The 19,332-nt window shown below is 38.1% G+C and overlaps 2 protein-coding genes across 6 annotated transcripts in view; one reads left to right on the top strand and one right to left on the bottom strand.

Moving 5' to 3' along the window:
• The window catches only part of SREK1IP1 (SREK1 interacting protein 1), a 469,058-nt gene that overhangs the window by 147,960 nt on the left and 301,766 nt on the right, over positions 1-19,332 (top strand). The window lies entirely within an intron of this gene.
• RGS7BP (regulator of G protein signaling 7 binding protein) overlaps positions 8,112-19,332 on the bottom strand; it is a 103,753-nt gene continuing 92,532 nt past the window's right edge. Inside the window, exons 6-7 of one of the 2 annotated variants that reach the window (XR_002339496.2) lie at positions 13,472-14,854; positions 8,112-8,513 (exon numbers count right to left, since the gene is read on the bottom strand). Coding sequence is in view for 1 of the 2 variants with exons in the window: in NM_001243809.1 (NP_001230738.1) it covers positions 14,763-14,854 (92 nt within the window). In the remaining variant the exon portion in view is untranslated. 2 annotated transcript variants of the gene reach the window in all.

Here is a 19,332-nt window from a genome sequence, read left to right as displayed (position 1 = left end):
CTTAGGCTATTATGAATAATGCCACTATGAATGCTGGTTTATTGATTTTTGTATGGACTTAGGTTTTCATTTCTGTTGGGTATATAACTAGGATTTAAGTTTCTGGGCCATTGGTAACACCATGTTTAACCTTCTGAGCAAGAGTCACACTGTTTTATAAAACAGCTGTACCATTTTACATTCCTACTAGCAATGTATTAGTGTTCCAGCTTCTCACATCCTAGCCAACATTTGCTATTTATTGTCTTATACCTTCAGTACAATTTTTGCAAGAGTAAGCATTCTTACCTCTTTTTTCTTCTCAAGGAGAAAGCATTCAGTCTCTTACCATTAAGAATAATGTTAGCTGTAGGTTTTTTTTTTTTTTTAAGATGCTCCTTATTCTTTTATGGGAATTTCTCTTAATTCCTAGTTTGCTGAGAGATTTTTTAAAAATCATGAGTGAATGGTGAATTTTATCACATCACCCCCTCCACGTTGAGGTTAGCAAATGGTTTTTCCTCCCTTTTTAAAGTTTTATTGAAGTATAGTTGATTTAGAAGATTGTGATAATTTCTACTGTACAAAAAATGATTAATTAATACATATACACTCATCCATTGTCTTTCAGATTCTTTTCCCACATAGGTTATCACAAAACATTTGGTTCTCTGTCCTATACAGCAGGTCCCTGATGGCCAATCATTGCATATACCTCAGTGTGAATATAGCAATTCCAAACCCCTAGTCCATCCCTCTCGACCCCATCTGTCTCCTTTGGTAACAATAAGCTTTTCAAAGTCTATGATTCTGTTTCTGTTCTGCAAATGAGTTCATTTGTGCCCTTTTTAGATTCCATGTGTCAGTGATATCATATGATATTTGTGTTTCATTTTCTAACTTCACTTAGTATGATAATTTATAGATCCATTCATGTTGATATAAATGGCATTATTTCATTCTTTTTTGTGGCTGAGTAATATTCTCTTGTATATATGTACCACATCTTCTTTATCCATTCCTCTGCCAATGGACATTTAGGTTACTTCCATGTCTTGGCTATTGTAAATAGTGCTGCGATGAACATTGGGTTGCATGTATCTTTTCAAATTATGATTTTCTCTGGATAGATGCCCAGGAATGGGATTACTGGATCATATGGTAATTCTATTTTTAGTTTTTTGAGGTACCGCCATACTGTTTTCCATAGTGGTTGTACCAATTTACATTTTCACCAGCAATCTAAGGGTGTTCTCTTTTCTCCACACCCTTTCCAGCATATATTGTACCACTTTACACCAGCTGGAATGGCCATCATCAATAAGTCTACAAATAATATCATATGGTTTTTCTTCTTTTGTTTCTGGATATGGGGAATAACATTGATTTATTCTTGAAAATTCAATCAGTCATGCATTCCTGGGATAATATCCCCTTGGTCTGGCTGTATTTTCTTTTTTATAGCTTATCTTTGATTTGTTAGTGTGTCATTAAATTTCTTTTTGAATTTTATTTTATCCATCGATTTGAATTTTCATTAGCTCCTTTTAACTCCCTAATTTTTCCTTTTTCCTCTCCAATTTTTCCTTTTTCAGGATATCCTCTATTTGTTTGATGGGGATATAATATCCTTTCAAATTTCTTTGAATGTAATTAGGACTATTTCTATTTTCTCCAGTGTCACTGTTTCTAATTTATTCCTTTGTTTTATGGCAGCCTTTATCTTTTAAGTTGTAAACTATTCTCAGTGTCTGAGGAACCTTGTCTGTCTATTTATGGCTAACAATGTGTAGTTAAACCTGGTGCTGAGTGGCAGTTTTTGACTGATGGCTTCATTCCAGGGTAAATGTATCCAGGTTCTAACTATAAGATTTTGTTGCATAAGAGTTTTTGAACAATTCACTTCTATCTCCCTTTATCGTTGTGCCAGTTTTTAGTAGAACTGCTCACTGCCATAATAATACTCTGTTATATATTCATGAAGCAAAACAACTGTGTGTTTATTAAGCACGGTCTTCCAATTTGATATTTTTAAGCCTCTTACCTTTTATTTAAAGGTGACTCTAGCTCTTTAACAAGTCATACAATATTCCCAGCTCAGTGACAGACTCATCATAACAATATGTAGCAAAAATAAAATTTCATGGGAGTTCCTGTTGTGGCTTAGTGGTAACAAATCCAGCTAGTATCCATGAGGGTGAAGATTTGATCCCTAGCCTCACTCAGTGGGTTAAGGATCCAGCATTGCCATGAGTTATGGTGTGGGTCACAGACACAGCTCAGATCTGGTGTTGCTATGGCTGTGTCATAGGCTTGCGGCTGCAGCTCTGATTCGACCCCTTGTCTGGGAACCTCATATGTTGCAGGTGCAGCCCTAAAAAGCAAAAAACAAACAAACAAAAACACATGGATCAAAATTTGGAGAGGTATGAAGTTTCATCAGCATTTTAGAAACTCATGGATGTGCAGAAATATCCCTTAAATCTGTGAGAAAATAAAACACAGAAGTGATTTCTGAATTAGGAGAGGCAAAGGGAAGGAGCTATAAGTACAGTGGGTAATGGGAGGAGGTGAAAGGGACAGCTTGGATCAGGTGCCACAATTGGGGTTCTGAACAATTGGGTCAACATGAACATTGGCCCCACTCTATCCCTAACTTGGGAGGAAGGTGCCTCTCTTTATCCATATGGAGAATAAATTTTGATAACAATAAGAGATAAATGGAACCCTCAGAGATAAACAATGCACTTTGCTAGGAGATGGATTTTTTAGGAGAGTAGAGAAAATTAAAAAAAAATGGAATTAGATTGGAACAAATCCTTTATGAGAAAACCATTCTGCATGGTTTAGTTAGTTATTTTTTCTCTCTTCTCTGTCAGATATTTAGTGCAGTGGATGGGTTTGTGATGGCTTTTCCACAGGCACAGCATTCCACTTTACAGATGAAGTGACTTGAACTCAGCGACCCAGAATGAGAAGTAAGTAAACTTCTGCAGTCATGCAAGAGCTAGAATAAAAACCATATGCTGTGAAGCCAAACTCAGAGCACTTTCCACCAAGTAGGTTTCCTACATTTAGTGGTATAATGGAGATTTCATCCTGTGGAGTTTTATAGAAATTTTTTTCTTGTAAAAGTTTCTCTTGCCGAGTCAAAAGTTAACAGCTGAGGCACAAACACTGTAATCTTGTAACTTAATAATGCTATTTCGACATCTATATTAATTTATTGCCTTGCATTATTTTATCCTAACATATATTGATGAAGACAGAGCTTAAAGAACTTAGAAGAATACATAATTAAGTTTCTCGGGCAGTCTCAACCTTACTGTCGAAATTGGTAGTTGCCAATTAGAGAGTACAATTCTCTTAGGAAAACCCAGGGTAGGGAATGAATATTTTGTTAATTGAAAAGATAGCCATTTGTTGAACACACTAGATGACCACACAGTAATATTAACAAACTACTCATTCAAAACAATTATTCAGGGATGGCTATGTGCCAGTCACTCTTCTAGGCAGTGATGAAAATCAGACAACTAAACCCTGCCAGAGTTCCCATCGTGGCACAGTGGAAACGAATCTGACTAGGAACCATGAGGATACGGGTTCGATCCCTGGCCTTTCTCACTGGGTTAAGGATGCAGCGTTGCTGTGAGCTGTAGCGTTGCTGTGAGCTGTGGCATTTCTGTGAGCTGTGATGTAGATTGCAGATGCGGTTCGGATCCCGAGTTGCTGTGGCTGTTGTGTAGGCCAGCAGCTACAGCTCTGATTAGACCCCTAGCCTGGGAACCTCCATATGCCACAGGTATAAACAAACAAAAACAAACAAACAAACAAAACCCCCAAAACCCTATCTTCATGGAGCTTACATTCTAATCAAGGGAGAGATGAGTAAAAAATAAGAAAATGTCAGATGCTGATAAACTCTCTGGAGAAAAATAAATCAATAAAGGAAGCTGGGGAGTGCTATATTTAAATAGGATGATTGTGTAAAGATCCCAGTGAAAGGGGACTATAGAAGATGCTATTGGTACCTTGCTCAGATCTTCTTCCCTGGGCCATGAAACTTCTTTCCCTGGCTGCTGACAGTTCACAGAGAACTGCCCTTGGGTAACGAGCCAATTTTCTCCAGAGGTTACTCTATGCAGTCCCTTGCCAGGTGGCCCATACCAGTGAGGATGAATACTAGGATAAGAAGCTGGACTCCTTGAATCAGGAGGCACCATTAGGCAATGCAGTTCAAGCTTTTGATCTTCATTCTCCCACCCCTGAGAGCTTAGGTTTTACCTGAGACAACATCATTATCCAACTCTTTCCTCTTTCCCATCCAGCTTCCTTACCTCTTTCCTGGTCTTTTCTGAAAGAGCATCCCTTCAAATGCTTTAGGAGTCCAGTTGTCTGGGGGATGCCGGAATGTTCTACCCTCCCAAAAAATCACATGCTCACAAGTCCTTATCTTAGGATCTACTTCTATGCAACCTACCTTAAGACACTGGGTACTAGAAATGGTCCTGGGAAGCTGACTCTAAGGATGGGGTTATTCACCAAACAGATGGCAGTGACGTTCCTAGCCCTGATGGTGGGTGGAGCACTGTGCCCTGTGATGCTATAGCAGTTCAATTGCTAAAACCTTCAAGTCTTGTGAATTTGGACAGGATTTAGGTAGGAGGGGTTCCACTGACTCATGTGGTACCGCTGGTGTGGGAGAAATAGATATTAGGAGGGCCATGGAAAAAATACAAGAAGTTTGGAGAGTATAATAGGGATTCTAGAGATGCTGTAGGTCCCCAATAAAGGTTACTACCTTTTTCTTTCAAAAAAAAATTATCCTTAAGTGTCCCTAGCAGAGGTTTTTCTTAGGGCAGGTAGAGAGGAAACCCCTAAAAGCCCAGGATGTGTTTCATAAACTATTAAGTACACAGGCAGTATTGTAAATTATGCCATGTTTTTATGGGCTTTCATATCACAATGAGAACATAGACAATAGAACCTGTTACTATATAATATTATCACTTAGCAGCAGTGAACCTGGGATATATCCCAATTCAATGTCCTCAGATGACCTTTTAGAACCACCCTTCTCTACAGGTTGAGGGTGAAGGGATGCACTGAGGGTATGGGATGGAAATGCTGTAAAATTTTGTTGTGATGATTGTTGTATACCTATAAATATAATAATTCAATAAGTAATTAAAAAAAGGACCACCCTCCTTTGTCTTTCATAAACCTCCCTTGTCTATGTCACTCTATGTCCTCATGTTACAATATTTACTTTCATCATTAAGCGTACCTGGGGCTTAGCATAAATCCTTGTCCATAGATGGTTTTTTTGAAACCAGGTTTCTTTGTCCCTTCCCTAGAAGGTCTTACCATGTCTCACAACAGCATAGTCTATTCCTATTGATCTGAGGGTTAGTTCTAGGGAACATCACATTTGCTCACTAAGTTTACACCATCATGTTACCTGGACTTTGTGAACCTAAAGTAATGAGTATTCTGAATGCCTTGGTAAGACACATGAACTCCAGAGGGTAGGAGGTAAATCTTACAAAGATGTCCAGTGGTCTGGGGCATCCTGAGACGTTCCACCCCAAGTGAAAACAAGTTATTGTCCCTTGCACCTCTTACCATTAAGAAACAAATGTGAGGGTTGGTTGGCTTCTTCAGGCTTTGGTGGCAGCATATTTCACATTTGGCAATAGACCTCTGACCCACGTATTGGGTAATGCTAAGAATTCTAGTTTTGAGTGGATTCCAGAGCAGGAAGGTGCTCTGCAGTGGGTTTAGGCTTCAGCATAAGCAGTCCTATCACTTGGGCTATATCATCTGGCAGAACCCATGATGTCACAGGTATCTGGATATAAAAGGGTGGTATGAAGACTGACACACTCCAAGAAGACTGTACGGCATGGATGCTTAGATTCTAGAGCACCATTGCTATCTGCAGCAGAGAATGATAACACTATTCAAAATGCAGTTCCTGGAAGAGATGGAGGCTCTGAATGCATTGGTTTTTTAGTGGACAGAGTAATGGTCCCCCAAATATGTTCATATCTTAATCCCTGGAATGTATACATGTTACTTTACCTGGAAAAGGGAATTTGAAGATCTAATTATGTTAAGGATCTTGAGATGAGAAAATTATCCTGGGTTATCTGGGCGAGCCTAATCTAACAAGGCTTCCACATAAGAGGGACCCAGAAGACTAAGAAATAGAAAATAAGGAAAGGAAAGAGATTCTCCCCCAGAGCCTCCAGAAGGAAGTAGACCTACCAACCCCTTGATTTTAGACCAGTGAAACTGATTTCATACTTCCAGAATTGTAAGTGATAAATTTGTGTTGATTTAAGCCACTAAGTTTGTGGTAATTTATTACAGCAGTGGCAATAAAAAACTAATACAGGCTTTTTTCACCAAGACGAATTTATTCACAGCCACTGTTGAATGTCCAGCCTGTTGGCAACAGAAGCTGACATTATGCCCTTGATATAATAGCATTCCTTACTACACCAGCCTGACTGGGGCTAACCTGATTTCTGGATGTGGGTTTGCCATTACCATCTGCAGGACCGCAGCTAGCACCAGTGTCTAGGGACTCAGAGAGTATCTGCTCTACCCAAATGGGATTCTGGTATGACATTGCCTCAGACCAAAGGCCCCATTTAATAGCAAAGCAGGTGCATCAGTGAGACACCCAGGATCCACTGTTCCTATATACGCTCCACCAAACAGAAGTTGCCACCCTACTGAAGTGACAGCATGGCCTCTTAAAGCAAAGGACACCCTTCAGCATTGGGTGTACCATACTTGGAAGCTCAATGGTCACTATTTGGTTCTGAGTCACAATTACATAGAATATAGGGGTCCAAAAATCTAAGGGTGAAAGTAGGTGTGGTTCCAGTGATCTACTGAGGAATTGGTGCTTCCTATCTGGGGTCTAAAATCTGTGTGTCTAGAAGTCCTGGGTTACAGAGCAGATGAAATAAGAATCCCACTAAACTCTAAGCTACCACTGCTACCAGGTCACTTCAAGTTCCTCATGCCAGAAAAACTCTTAGACGAATTACAGTTACTACACTGACAGAGATTATTGGCCCTAATTGATCGTCATGAGGAAGGAGGTTGACTGTGACATAATGAGGGCACAGAGGAATACGTTTGTCACTAAGGGGAATGGGTCACCTCTTGGTAAGCTCTTTTTTTCAAGTTTAACTGTAAATGAGCAAGTACAGTAACTACCGAAGGGCCTGGTGACTGGGGTCTCAGGCAACTAGGAGCGAGGATCTGGGTCATTATGCCAGGCAACTCTGAAATGCTGGACCAGGGTGAAGGGGCTCTAGAATGGGGGGTAGAGAAGAGAGATGAGATGGGATTAGCTACAGATAATCTTGAGACCAATAGTCTAACTGGGGGCTGTGCTTTGTCCACAATCCTTTTTGAGTGTGTGAATTGTGATAACAGAATCCAGAGGAAGCTATACCTGGATGGAGTAGGTCAGTATGAGAAGGGAGTGGACCTCAGCAGGGCTGGAGGGGAGTGGATCTGAGCAGGGCTGGAGGTTTAGTAGGTGTTCTGGTGCCTGCCCATGTGCATTTAACTGAACCTCAGCATCTACCTCTCAGCTATTGTTGGATGTTGGCTGCTAATGGCAGAATGTACCTGGATTTGTTTATTCAGCGCTGTCATGGTTTTATTCTTTCACCTGGTTGGATATAGCTATACTGGAGTTCATTTCTTTTTTATTGCTCTATAGTATTTGATTGTATCAATATAATACAATTTAGTTTTCAGTTATTTTGCTGAATTGTTTATGGGTTTTGGCTGTTACAGATAATGCCTCTATGGATATTTTTTACCCATCTTTGAATATAGACACATGTGTTTCTCTTGAGTCTCTACCTAGGGGTCAAAGTATTGGATCATAGAATATGATAGCAGATAACATTCAACAGTTTTCCATCCTGTTTTCTGTCTGTTAGGAACTATTTCACAACTCTGTGAGTATGAAGATACTCTCTTACGTTATCTTCTGGAAGCTTTATTGTTTTACCTTTTACATTTTGATCAATAATCAAGTTGGAGTGAGGCAAGGGTGGAGTTTAATTTTTTTTCAAATGGAAATCAACCGATCATTTGATTTACAAGCACTGTTTATTTCAAAGATTTCCCTTTGTCTGTTGTTCTGCAACATAGTATCATGCAGTGTTTGATTGGTTTGATTATTCTCATAAAAGAGCTTTGATCTAAACAAGTAATTGCACAGTCATTTGACTGAACCTTTTGTGATATAGATAAATTATTTCCATTTTAACCTCAGGAAACTTAGGCTGACAAAAGTTAATTCAGTGAGTAAATTCTGTATAAAGATTCATGCTATTAATGTCTTAAGTGAGACAGAACTTATTAATTAGTTAAACAGACACAAATATGAGGTAGGTGACCTCTCCTAAGGCGCTTCTGTCATCCTCATGTGGTGTCCATTTCTGAGTCCAAGACTGTGGTTTCAGCTTCCACCCTCATGTTCTCCTTGCAGCCTAGTGGGAAGGGAGGAAGAACACAGAAATGCATGCCTCTTATTTTAGGGATGTTACTTGGAAATCACACAATTTCATTCATATCCTATTGGCTAAAGTTCAGCTATATTGCCACATCCACAAAGGAGCCTGGGAAATGAAGTATTTATTTCCGGTGGCCAGTGTCTCGCTGAAATTTGGGACTTCTGATACTAAAGGAGAAAAGGAGAGAATGGATATCAGATATCAGATTACTAGCCACAGTGTATACTTTGTTGCAGCCCATCTGAGATTCAGAAAAAGTCTGTGTGTTAACTCCAGGCTCTGTTACATGTCCTTTACAACTAGCTAGACTCAATATTTTTCCCTTTGAAAAACTTCTTGGGATGCATTCCTGCCAGAATTTAATTCCCACATGTCTCTCCAGACATGTGTACCATCGCCTCTTATTAGAAAATAACATTATTTAACTCAATATATTTTTTGGTCATAATTAGGAAAACAGCAAAATTTTGAGACTTCGCTATTGCTAGTGAGAAAGTATCCAAAAACTGTTTTAATCCTTCTTCCACTGAGTTCACTTTTCACTTAATTCTTTCTTCTCTCCCTTCCACCCTTCCTCCGTTCCTTCCTTCTTTCCTTCCTATTTCCCTCTTTCTTTCTTCCCCACCCACTTTGTCTGTCTCTTCTGTCTTCAAAAGTTAAGGTGCCCTGGTGTTTCCTCTCCGTCTTTCCACTGCCCACATTTTGATGACAAGGAATATGTCAAGGGAGTTGGGCGAGGGCATGTGTAGGACCAGGGCACTCTTTCACTTTTTCCTTCTTTTTTTTAAAACTTTTATTATTAGTTTTTATTACACAAGTAATACATATTCATTGTAGAAAAATTAGAAAACACAGAAAAGCAAAAAGAAAAAATAATCACCCATAATCCCACTACCCATAAATAACTACTATTAACATTTTAGTGTATGTCCTTCTAGCTTTCTTATGCATATATATACATACATAGATAGATTCATATATATTTTTCTTTTTTTACAAATATTGTGTCATACTATACATACTGTTTTATAATGTGTTTTCATTGAATATATATTGTGAACATTATTATTTATTCCCTGAAAAAATTATACAGATACTACATGCTCATTGTGGAAAAATCAGAAAGTACAGATATGCAAAATAATATAATTGCTCCAAATCTCACCTCCTATAGAAAAATGCTGTTAACATTTTAGCAAATATCTTTTCAGACCCTTTAATGCGTACATGTATACGTATATTTTCAAAGTGAGATGATACAATACATATTCTTCTATAACTGTTTTCATTTAACAACATAGTTCATTTCAATAAATATATATAGGGTGTTTAGTCTTAATTGGTGAATGTTATTCCATTGAAAGGATATGCCACACTTAACTAGCCTTATACTGTGGGCTTATTTACATTTTTTCCCATTCTTACAAATAAGCATCCTTCCTTGCATAATTTTTTGAATAATGAATGAGTGTATCTTACTTCATTTTTTTCTGACCTTTTAGGCCTTTTCTGACCTTTCTGACCTTTTTTAGAGGAGAATTTCCCTATAGTGGAATTACTTGGTATAGGCGAAAAATATACTGTCAAAATATTTTCCATAAAGGTGGAGTCAATTTACATACTTGTTGGCTCTTTGAGAAGATGTTCACTTCCATACTTCCTTGCTGTTTCTGGAAACATTAATTATTTATACCCTTGACTTTCTGATACATGGAAAAAGAGTCCATCATAATAACTTGCATTTTTGATTACTAGTATATTCAGATATTTTTGTATTTATTATTAGCACACTATTTAAATTTATGGTACATTGCCAGTTTATGTGTGCTTGGCTCAATTTTCTACTGGAAAGTTTGATTCTTTTTGAGTTGTAAAATATCATTTGTTCATGCAATCATTATTCATTCATTCAATAAGTGTGTCTGGAGTATTTGCTTTTGTGTTGAGCACTATGCTGAGGATATAACAGTAAGCAAAATTGACATAGTGGCTTCCTTCTAGAACTTCCAGTTTAGTGAAGAGAGACAATTAAACAAGCAATAATGAAAAAAGTGTAAAAAGGAAAAGGAAAGAATGAAATGGGAACACCTGGCTGGGAAGGGGGTTATAGATCATGGAAACTTCACAAAGGTGGTGGAATTTAAGCTCTTGATATATAGTAGAGATCTGTACTCTTTGTTGCATATATTTAAAATTTTGCTTTCTCTTAATCTTTTTTATTACTTTTTACTGTGCGGGAGTTTTGCATTTTTAATTGGTCAAATCCACCCATCTTTTCCTTTGGGGTTTCTTCCTTTACTGTCATGTTTAGCTGTACTTCCCTCCACCCCATTAAAATTACATAAATATTCATCAGTACTAACAGTTTATTTATGTGCTTTAACATTTAAATACTCACTTCACCTAGAGTTTATTTTTTATGACAGTTATGAGGTATAGAGCTAATATTTCCCCCAACGGATGGCTAACCATTTATCCAACTATAACTTAATAATCCAACCTTTTCTCACACATTTGAAATGCCATCTTTTTAATGTATTCAATTCTTCTTGGGTTTATTTTGGAACCTTATATTTAATTTTAATGGTTTATTCTGGACCATTTCTCATCCTATCTATAGTTACTTGAAAGCTGAACATGTTGCATTTGATAATGTTCTAGAATGCAAAGGAATGGTAGACATTGCTAAGGCATGTATGTTGGGGGATAGTGAGAAATTGGTCTAGATGGATATCCTTAATCCTTTCAATCTGGGGACTTCCAGAATCCGAAATTCCATATGACATCACTGTTAACTGGCCTAATTTGTGAGCTATCTAAAGTCAATCAGATGCTTTAGGCTCTGTGTATTTGTTTTCCCCTCTAACGCTAAAGCTTAGCTTTCGGTAGGTGGCAGTATTGCCAAAGAGTAAGTATCCAAACTGATAGGAGCACCGAGGAACAAAAGGATCTGGCAGGATTTTAGAATTTCCCAAGAACTTTCATTAGAAGAAACATCAGGGCTATGGCACTTATAAAATCTTCTTTGTACCCTTGAACAATGGCAAAATCCGAACTATGCAATGAATCTCTTCCTAGATGCATGCATGTCTGTTACGGGACAGATCTTTTAAAGTGGCCCTTTGGCCTTGTGGGCATTTCTTCACATACTTTATCCAACATTGCCTTTAAGCCCAGCCAATGACTGATTTAAAACCTGGACATGTGGTTTTAAATAATGTGATTATGGTGGCATTCAGGTGATTTTTATTTTCTTTACACTTGGTGGCATTTTTCAAATTTTCCACAAAGAACATGTATTGTCTCTATAATCTGAAAAAAAAAAAAAAAAAAAAAAAAAAACCAAAAAAGATCAACCACTGGATTTTAAAAATATGGTGCTAAAATGGGTGATTATGTGCTAGAAAAACTTGACATCCTTTTTTTGTTTGTTTCAAGCATATGAGTACATGCAACAAAATGAGTTCATTGGGCTCTCCTTATCCCTAGAGATCAGCGTAATGTTATTGCTAATCTGAAAGCAAATTATCAGCAGGAAGCTGAGATAGTCCAACTCTATCTCACGGAACTACACCTGAGAAAGTCCTTTGGTAGGCGAGAGGGGAATGGGGTTAGCTCCTAACAAGGTTCATTAGTGTATTTAATAGGAGATGGTGAATTACCTATTGCAACTCTGAGCCAGGGTAGGTTACTAGCACTTTGAACACTAAATTTGATTTTAGGACCAGCCAGAGTAAGAGAAGATCTGTAAATCTTGGAGTGTGTCCACGGGAACTACAAAATTGATCAAAGGCTGGGAAACAGGCACTATGAATAAAAGATAAGGTGGCAGAATTTATTTACCTTAGATATGGAAAGCCTAGCTAGGGAATTGGACAAATCCCCATCTCCATGAATAGCTACTATAGCCCTCCCCAGACATGGAGGTGAGACCTGAATTTATTAACAGTCTTCAGTTGTACAAAGACAATTGCACGGAAGGTGTTACTTTCACACTGAGACTAAGGCAAGAGTGAGCACAAATTAACCAAGCAGAAGGGATTTGGGTCAGGCATTTAGCAGAATATGCTGGACACCAAGGCTGAGTTTATCTGTTAATAACATTGCATGGATTAATAGGAACTAGATTGATGCTAAGGGTTCAATATAGTGGAAGGGTGGGAGAGGGCATAGATGGGAGCTGAGAGCATGCCAAATTGAGCTACTTCATAATTTCTAAAACAATGGACTTGAAGTGGATTAAACTTCAGGGGATGAAAATGAACTGCACTCAGCGTTTTTACTTATGAAAATCAGGGTTTGCAGACCATGTAAATTTGGGAGTGGTTACCTGCTTTGCAAGGAAGCAGTCACCCTAGGAGTCTTTAATTAGAATCTTCCCACAACTCTTTTTATAAGTATATGATTTAAAAAATTGTGATTTTTCTTAGATAACTTTCAAGGATAAGGATATATCTTAATACGAAGGTAGTCATACATTTACCCAGGCATCAATAATTAATTGGAACACACCTCTGGACTCCAAGAATAAGGCCAACAACCAGCTGGTATGATCCAAATAGAGACCTGCATAGCCTTTTGAGTTGTCTTCCAAGTCTTTAATCCTTCATTTTCAATAAAAAAAAGTATAAGTAGAAAAACAATTCCAAGGATAACTTCTACAACATCAGATATTAGGTTGAACTATATGAAATTGCCATCTTTAAGGTTTAAACAGTCAAATATCAGCAATTTTATGTAATTCAGCCCAATACAATAATTATTCCAATAGTTTGTCTGTATCTTTATTCCTCTTCCCTAAAGCTGAAAGCTTGAATATATTTAGTTTTTAGGTCAAGATATTGGTGGACATACAAATGCCTGTGCTCATAAGTACTGAGAAATTACAGGGTTGGGATTAAAGATGCGTCTTGGATAAACCACGTATAACTCACCCTTTTCTTGTGCAGGACACTGGTGCCTGTGGTCTGACTTTAGGAATTTTCAGACTATGGAAAACAAGAAAACAAGTCCAAAGGCCTGATCTTTCAACCCATGGGAAATTCTGTCTGGGAAATGGGCCAAAGGAAGAACAAGGGAAGATATAACAAGATCTGTACCATGTTACCAGTTTAGTGGAGGAAGATCACAACAAAGCTGTGAGCAGAAAAACAAAGCTTGTGGCTTCCTCCTTTCTAAAAGAGAGTATTGCTTAATGTGTCCTGCTTTTAAGATTCTAAGCATAAGACAAGACACCAAGTACACACTGGAAAAGTCCTATCTGCATAGTCATCTAAAATGAGACAAGCTTAGCTTAACTAAAAGGATTTTTATTAACAATGTAAAATGTTAAGTATTTTTACGATCTGAGCTAATTCCAGCATGCCCTATAAGATTTAACACTATGCTGATGTGCAGACATCATGCTTCAGATTTCAATTAGAACAAAATATGATAATATTCAATTTTACATTTGAGGGTAATTGCATATGGTTACTATACCATTTCCTAACTGGATTACTTCATTCTCCAAGAAGTGAAAAAGACACCATTGGATCAAAAGGAAATTAGATGCCCATATGCATTGTATGAAGGTTTTAAGATTACTGTGTATTTACAAAACTTAAATACTTTTCATATATGTTTTTTGTTGCATTATAAATTAAGATATTTTATGTTGCAGCTCTTAGATTCTGACAGAATGGAAGACTAAATGTAAATGAGTACAGAGAAAGCAATAGGTGAGGTGATATACGTTTGATTATAATATTATTTCTAATATTGATTGGATTTTCAATAGTTTTGCAGTTTTAAATAGATTCTATGTTTAAAGACTCTCATATATGATAAACTGTTAACATGAGATCAGCAAGAGCTATAGATAGACTATTATACATGAAATAATTTTTCTCTGTATAATACACTTAAAAAAACCTTTAAATAATTTAAAAATCATAATTCTTGCATCTGTCATGGTGTGGTTTGGCATAGACATGCACAATGTCAGCTTTAAAAATCCTTTTAAAAACAGCCTGCTTTTTGAATCTGTTTTTTTTTTTTTTTTCCTTGACAGCAGCTGCTTTCAAATGTAAAATCGTTTAAAAGGGCAGCAGGAGGTGGATAAAAGTAATAAGGAAGCATAGAAAACATGGTCAAAAACGAATAACTGTGGTTCAGCTGTCTGGAGGTCCTCAGGTTCTGTGATATTTTCAGGTCTTCCCAGTGTGGGTTTCCAAGAGCAATTGTCTAGCTTGAGACGAGACAGCACAGCCCAAAGAACCTTCTCTTCCGTCTTCTAACCAGGGGGTAGGGGGTTAGATTTAGAAGGCTGCTGTCATCTGCAATGGAACAGAAAGTACACAGGAGTAAGGTACAGAGAAAATAACTTTTTTTTTTTTTTAAATGAATTGGCCTTAAATATCTACCATCCTTTGAATCAAAGTTTCTCAATCTTAGCACCATGTTAGACCAGATAATTCTTCATTGTTGGTGGCTGTTCTGAGCATTGTGGGATGTTTAGCAGCATCCCTGGCCTCTACTCACTAGATGCCAGCAGCATTCCCCTACCAGCTGGTACAACTGGAAATATCCCCAGGCATGACCAAATATTTCTGGGGTGGAGATGGGGGTGAAGCAAGTAGCCCACAGTTGAGAACCACTGCTTAGAATTAAATTTAAACTGCGTAGAGGCAGTCTTTCAGTTGGGAGATGTATGGCTTCTAAGGAAGAGCCCATACTTTAGGGTAAAGTTGGTTCCTTTTCTAAACTTGATTCTATTATTTACTAGCTCTGTGACTTTGAACATGTCACTTAAGCTTCATTTTCTCAATGAGTTTAAAATAGGGTAAATAGGGTTTAATAACACCTTAGGTGAGGATTAAATTAAATGATCTATGAAAAACATTTAACTTGTGTGGGGTCCTTGGAGCCTACCACAGAGGAAGCACTCAATAAGTACAGCCATTATTAACAATTTTCCTTACATAGGACCTTGTCTTACCTCCATTCACCTACTTTATGTCTCAGGAAGAAGTTTCAACTATTCCTCGTTGACTCTTTCCCTAGGACTTTGTATACATATCTGTACACAAGGGCATTCAGAGAAGATCATCAGTTGTTGAATTAAGTTTTGGTTTGAAATTTTTAGTCTGATGACAGGTAAAGAAAGAAATAAACCAATAAACCAAATCTGATTTAATGAGCTGGGTTTTTAGGAAATGGTGCAGTTCAACAGGGAGGGTGGGTAGAAATAGCTTGTTGGAGCAGAACTGGCCAGTGTGGGTCTCAGAGGCTGGAGAAGGATCACAAGGAAAGGACCTGGAAATTGCCAACCAGGGCAGCCTTAGGACATGGTCAGAATGGAACTGCTGGCAACAAACTGGCTGGTTGGCTCTGGCAACTCTTCTATACCAAAGCTTTGCCAAGACTAGTTGCACTACCATCCTTGAACAGAGCTAAGATGTTTCCTCCTTTCCCTATCCTAATCTTGAAGACATAGGATCTTTATTGTGCCCTACCTCAATAAAACTGGCTTGTATATGAGGGTTGGTTGTCCTGCTTGCTGAGCCTAGACACTCAGGAAACTGTCAGGGACAAAAATGAGTCCTAGCTTTCTGGTCCTCTTATAAAAATTGTCATTCAAGTGCTTTGGGCTTTCATTCCCGTCCCCCAAGGCTCTCATGTGTCATACTTATTTGTACATTAGCATTGCCTACAGAGTTGACAGTGTTCCTTGGAATGCCACACTGTGCTAGAGATGGATGAAACTGGAGGGGCAAGTCCAAGCCAGGGAGGGAAACATGTGCCCCAGCTGGGTACATCAGATTAATCAAACACAGCCTACTCTCACTGTCGCCACAGATTAAAATCCTCTCAAGACTCATACTCTGCTAACATGGAGAAAAACAGGACTCTCTTTGTCCTTTTCACAGTGACAAATAATTCACTATAATCTGGATGTCAACATTTTAAGACTAAAAATAGGACATCTCTCTCTTTTTTTAAACAGTTAAACTTGCCCCAAATAGTTAAGATGCTGAAGGCAATGTCAAACCCTATACATAAGCCTGACTTCTCAGAAGAATCTCTCAGAGATGAATCATGATGCATTTGGAGCAGAAAGAAATGGTAACCACACTTTCTCATCATTTTAAGACTCTTACTTCTTTAACCACCAAATACTCAGTGAATTTAACCTAATTGGATATGGTAAAGATACAGCAGACCCTGAAGTGTAAAGAATTTTATCTTTTGGTGTCTCTTTGAATACTGACTACACTTCCTGAAACTCAAGTTCACCTGGAATTCAGTGCTTCCTTGGAATAGAATTACCCCAACTATGAAGATATAGATAAGAATGAAATATCTTGTTTCTATTTCTTTGAGACTTGAAGATCTATTTCCTGAATTCCCTATATATACTCCCTTAGCATTTAAGAGATTTAGGAGTAACCTCGCTGGTATTTGTATATTATAAAATGCAATTCTGATGTATATAGTTCCCACTAGATGAGGAGATGTCTACATACATTGGTATGTTGTATTTACAAGGAAAGTGTGTATGTGTGTGCTATGGTATGGGTGTGCCATGCTGGTATATTCGCTCCCATTCTCTCTTTTTTTATGATATCACTTATTTGGAATCTAAAGTATGGCCCAAATAAACCTATCTACAAAATAGAAACAGACTCATGGATAGAGTAAACAGACTTGTGGTTGCCAAGGGGGAGGGGGAGGGAGTGGGATGGACTGGGAATTGGGGGTTGGTATTTGCAAACTATTACATTTGGAATGGATGAGAAATGAGGTCAGGGAGCACATAAGAATGAGCACAGGGAACTATATTCAATCTCTTGGAATAGAACATGATGGAAGATAATATGAGAAAATATATATGTATGACTGGGTCATTATGCTGTACAGCAGAAATTGGGACAACACTGCAAATCAACTATACTCTAATAATAATGAAAAAAAACCCACAGGTATTATAGACTGGTATTATGAGATTTGTATCAAGACTGACCCTTGTATCTGTGGTATTCATTACAGTGAACCAAAAAGTCTTTGTGCTATTGAAATTCTCCTCATTCAGCCTTCTTTATATATATATGACATTCACTTGTGAGTGCTATGCACACACACACACACATACACACACACACACAGCATTCACAAGTGAATAGGAAGTGTTAGAATTGATGAGAAAGTGTTCAGATGTTAAAGCAAAGGATAGGCTACCTATTATAGATGACCGCTGGTCTGGGGCATCTTTGTTGAGCATTTGTGACACCTTTGCCCAGCCCAGAGATTGTCTGATCATCACCTAGAGCTGAGGTGACACAAAAGCTCAAAAATTCTTGGCAGAAATTCAGAGCAGCTTTCTACACCATAGGAAGCTGACACCTGCAGTAAATGCTGAAATTCACCAAGCAGTAAGTATGCCTGGAATGGTTTGAAGTGAATTCAACTCCAAGGAAAGATATCATTCCACACTGACTAAAATCCTGTCTCTGAAGTGAGGGGCTGTCAACAGAATGTGAGCAAAATTGAAAGTCTGCCCATTCATTCAGGACCTAGCCACCTGAACATGTTGGGAAATCTTTGATGTTTACGCAAATGTTTGAAACATTTATGGTATCTTTTCTCCAAAGTGAATACCCTCAGATAACTACAACCAAGGGCAGTTTTAAATGAGAAAATGAAAGGTGAGAAAGGGAAGAAGAGGAAGTGAAGGAGAAAGCAAAAGAAAAGGAGAATAGGATATCCAGCCATCAGTAAGTTCAAACTCTAGTCATTCAATGTTTAAATCTCAGAGGCCACTAAAGCCAGAGATGTTGGGGTCCCCTAATGTCCAGTAATATCATTTGTCTATGGCTCAAATTTCTTTAGCTAATGAAAGATTTCTTACATAGATAATATGTTAAGAAACAGAAAGACATGAAAATGACAAGTTTTCAAATAATAAAATGAGTGAGTTTAAAGCTATGTTCTCAATGTCAAGAGAAGTGTTTACGATAGAACTACAGTTGCAAATTTCTATTCTGGAAAAAAAAAAAGCAGAGCTCGAGCTAATTCCAGGGTTCCCAGACATTAGCTGCATCAGCTTCATCTGAGGGTTTGTTAAAACACAGGTTGGTGGTCCAGCTCCAGAGTTTCTGAATCAGTAGGTCTGGGGTGGGGCCAGACAGTCTGCATTTCCGAGACCTGCTGATACTTCTGATCCTGAGACTGCACTTTGAAAATCATCAAATTAATCCAAGGCCTATGAAGAGCAAAGCTGTATATCAAGTGCTGTGGGTGATACCAGATGGGACCTAAAAGAAAGATGATCCTTGGCCTCAAAGATCTTTGTTGGAGTAAGTAGGAGGCTTCGTTAGAAATGCTGTTAGATAAAAGTACAACACTATGAGAATTCCCAGATGGGGACATTACTCCCATCTGAGGGAGAAGAAAGAAGACATTGGTAGAAGATTCCTGGGGCCTCAGTGTTTATGCCACAATGAATGGGGAGAACTCAGACATTTGGTCAAGTAGGGGGGAGGAAGCGTTCTAGATGGAGAAAGCATTGTGAACAAAGACATTCAGGTAAAAAATTTGGGTCCAAGTAAAGAGTCCAATCTGGTTGGAGTGAAGAGCATATGAAGGAAGAGACAGTACAAAACAGAACTCCTTGGAATTCCGTAAATGTGGCCATCCTTCTCTTGCCTCCTGCCTTTACACATCATCTCCTTTTCCAGAAAAGTCTTTTCTGTCTGTTCCATGCTTCTGCCTTCTGTCACGCTTCCATTCATTCTATAAACAATTGCCATAGGCC

Source organism: Sus scrofa, chromosome 16, assembly GCF_054392235.1.
Source record: "Sus scrofa isolate SSC_HxYL_T2T_F1_AM1 chromosome 16, Sscrofa_HxYL_maternal_Yorkshire_Landrace_v2.0, whole genome shotgun sequence".
Classification (NCBI taxonomy): Eukaryota; Metazoa; Chordata; class Mammalia; order Artiodactyla; family Suidae; genus Sus; species Sus scrofa.
Note: the sequence above shows the minus strand (reverse complement) of the source record. Positions and strands in the feature narration are given on the sequence as shown.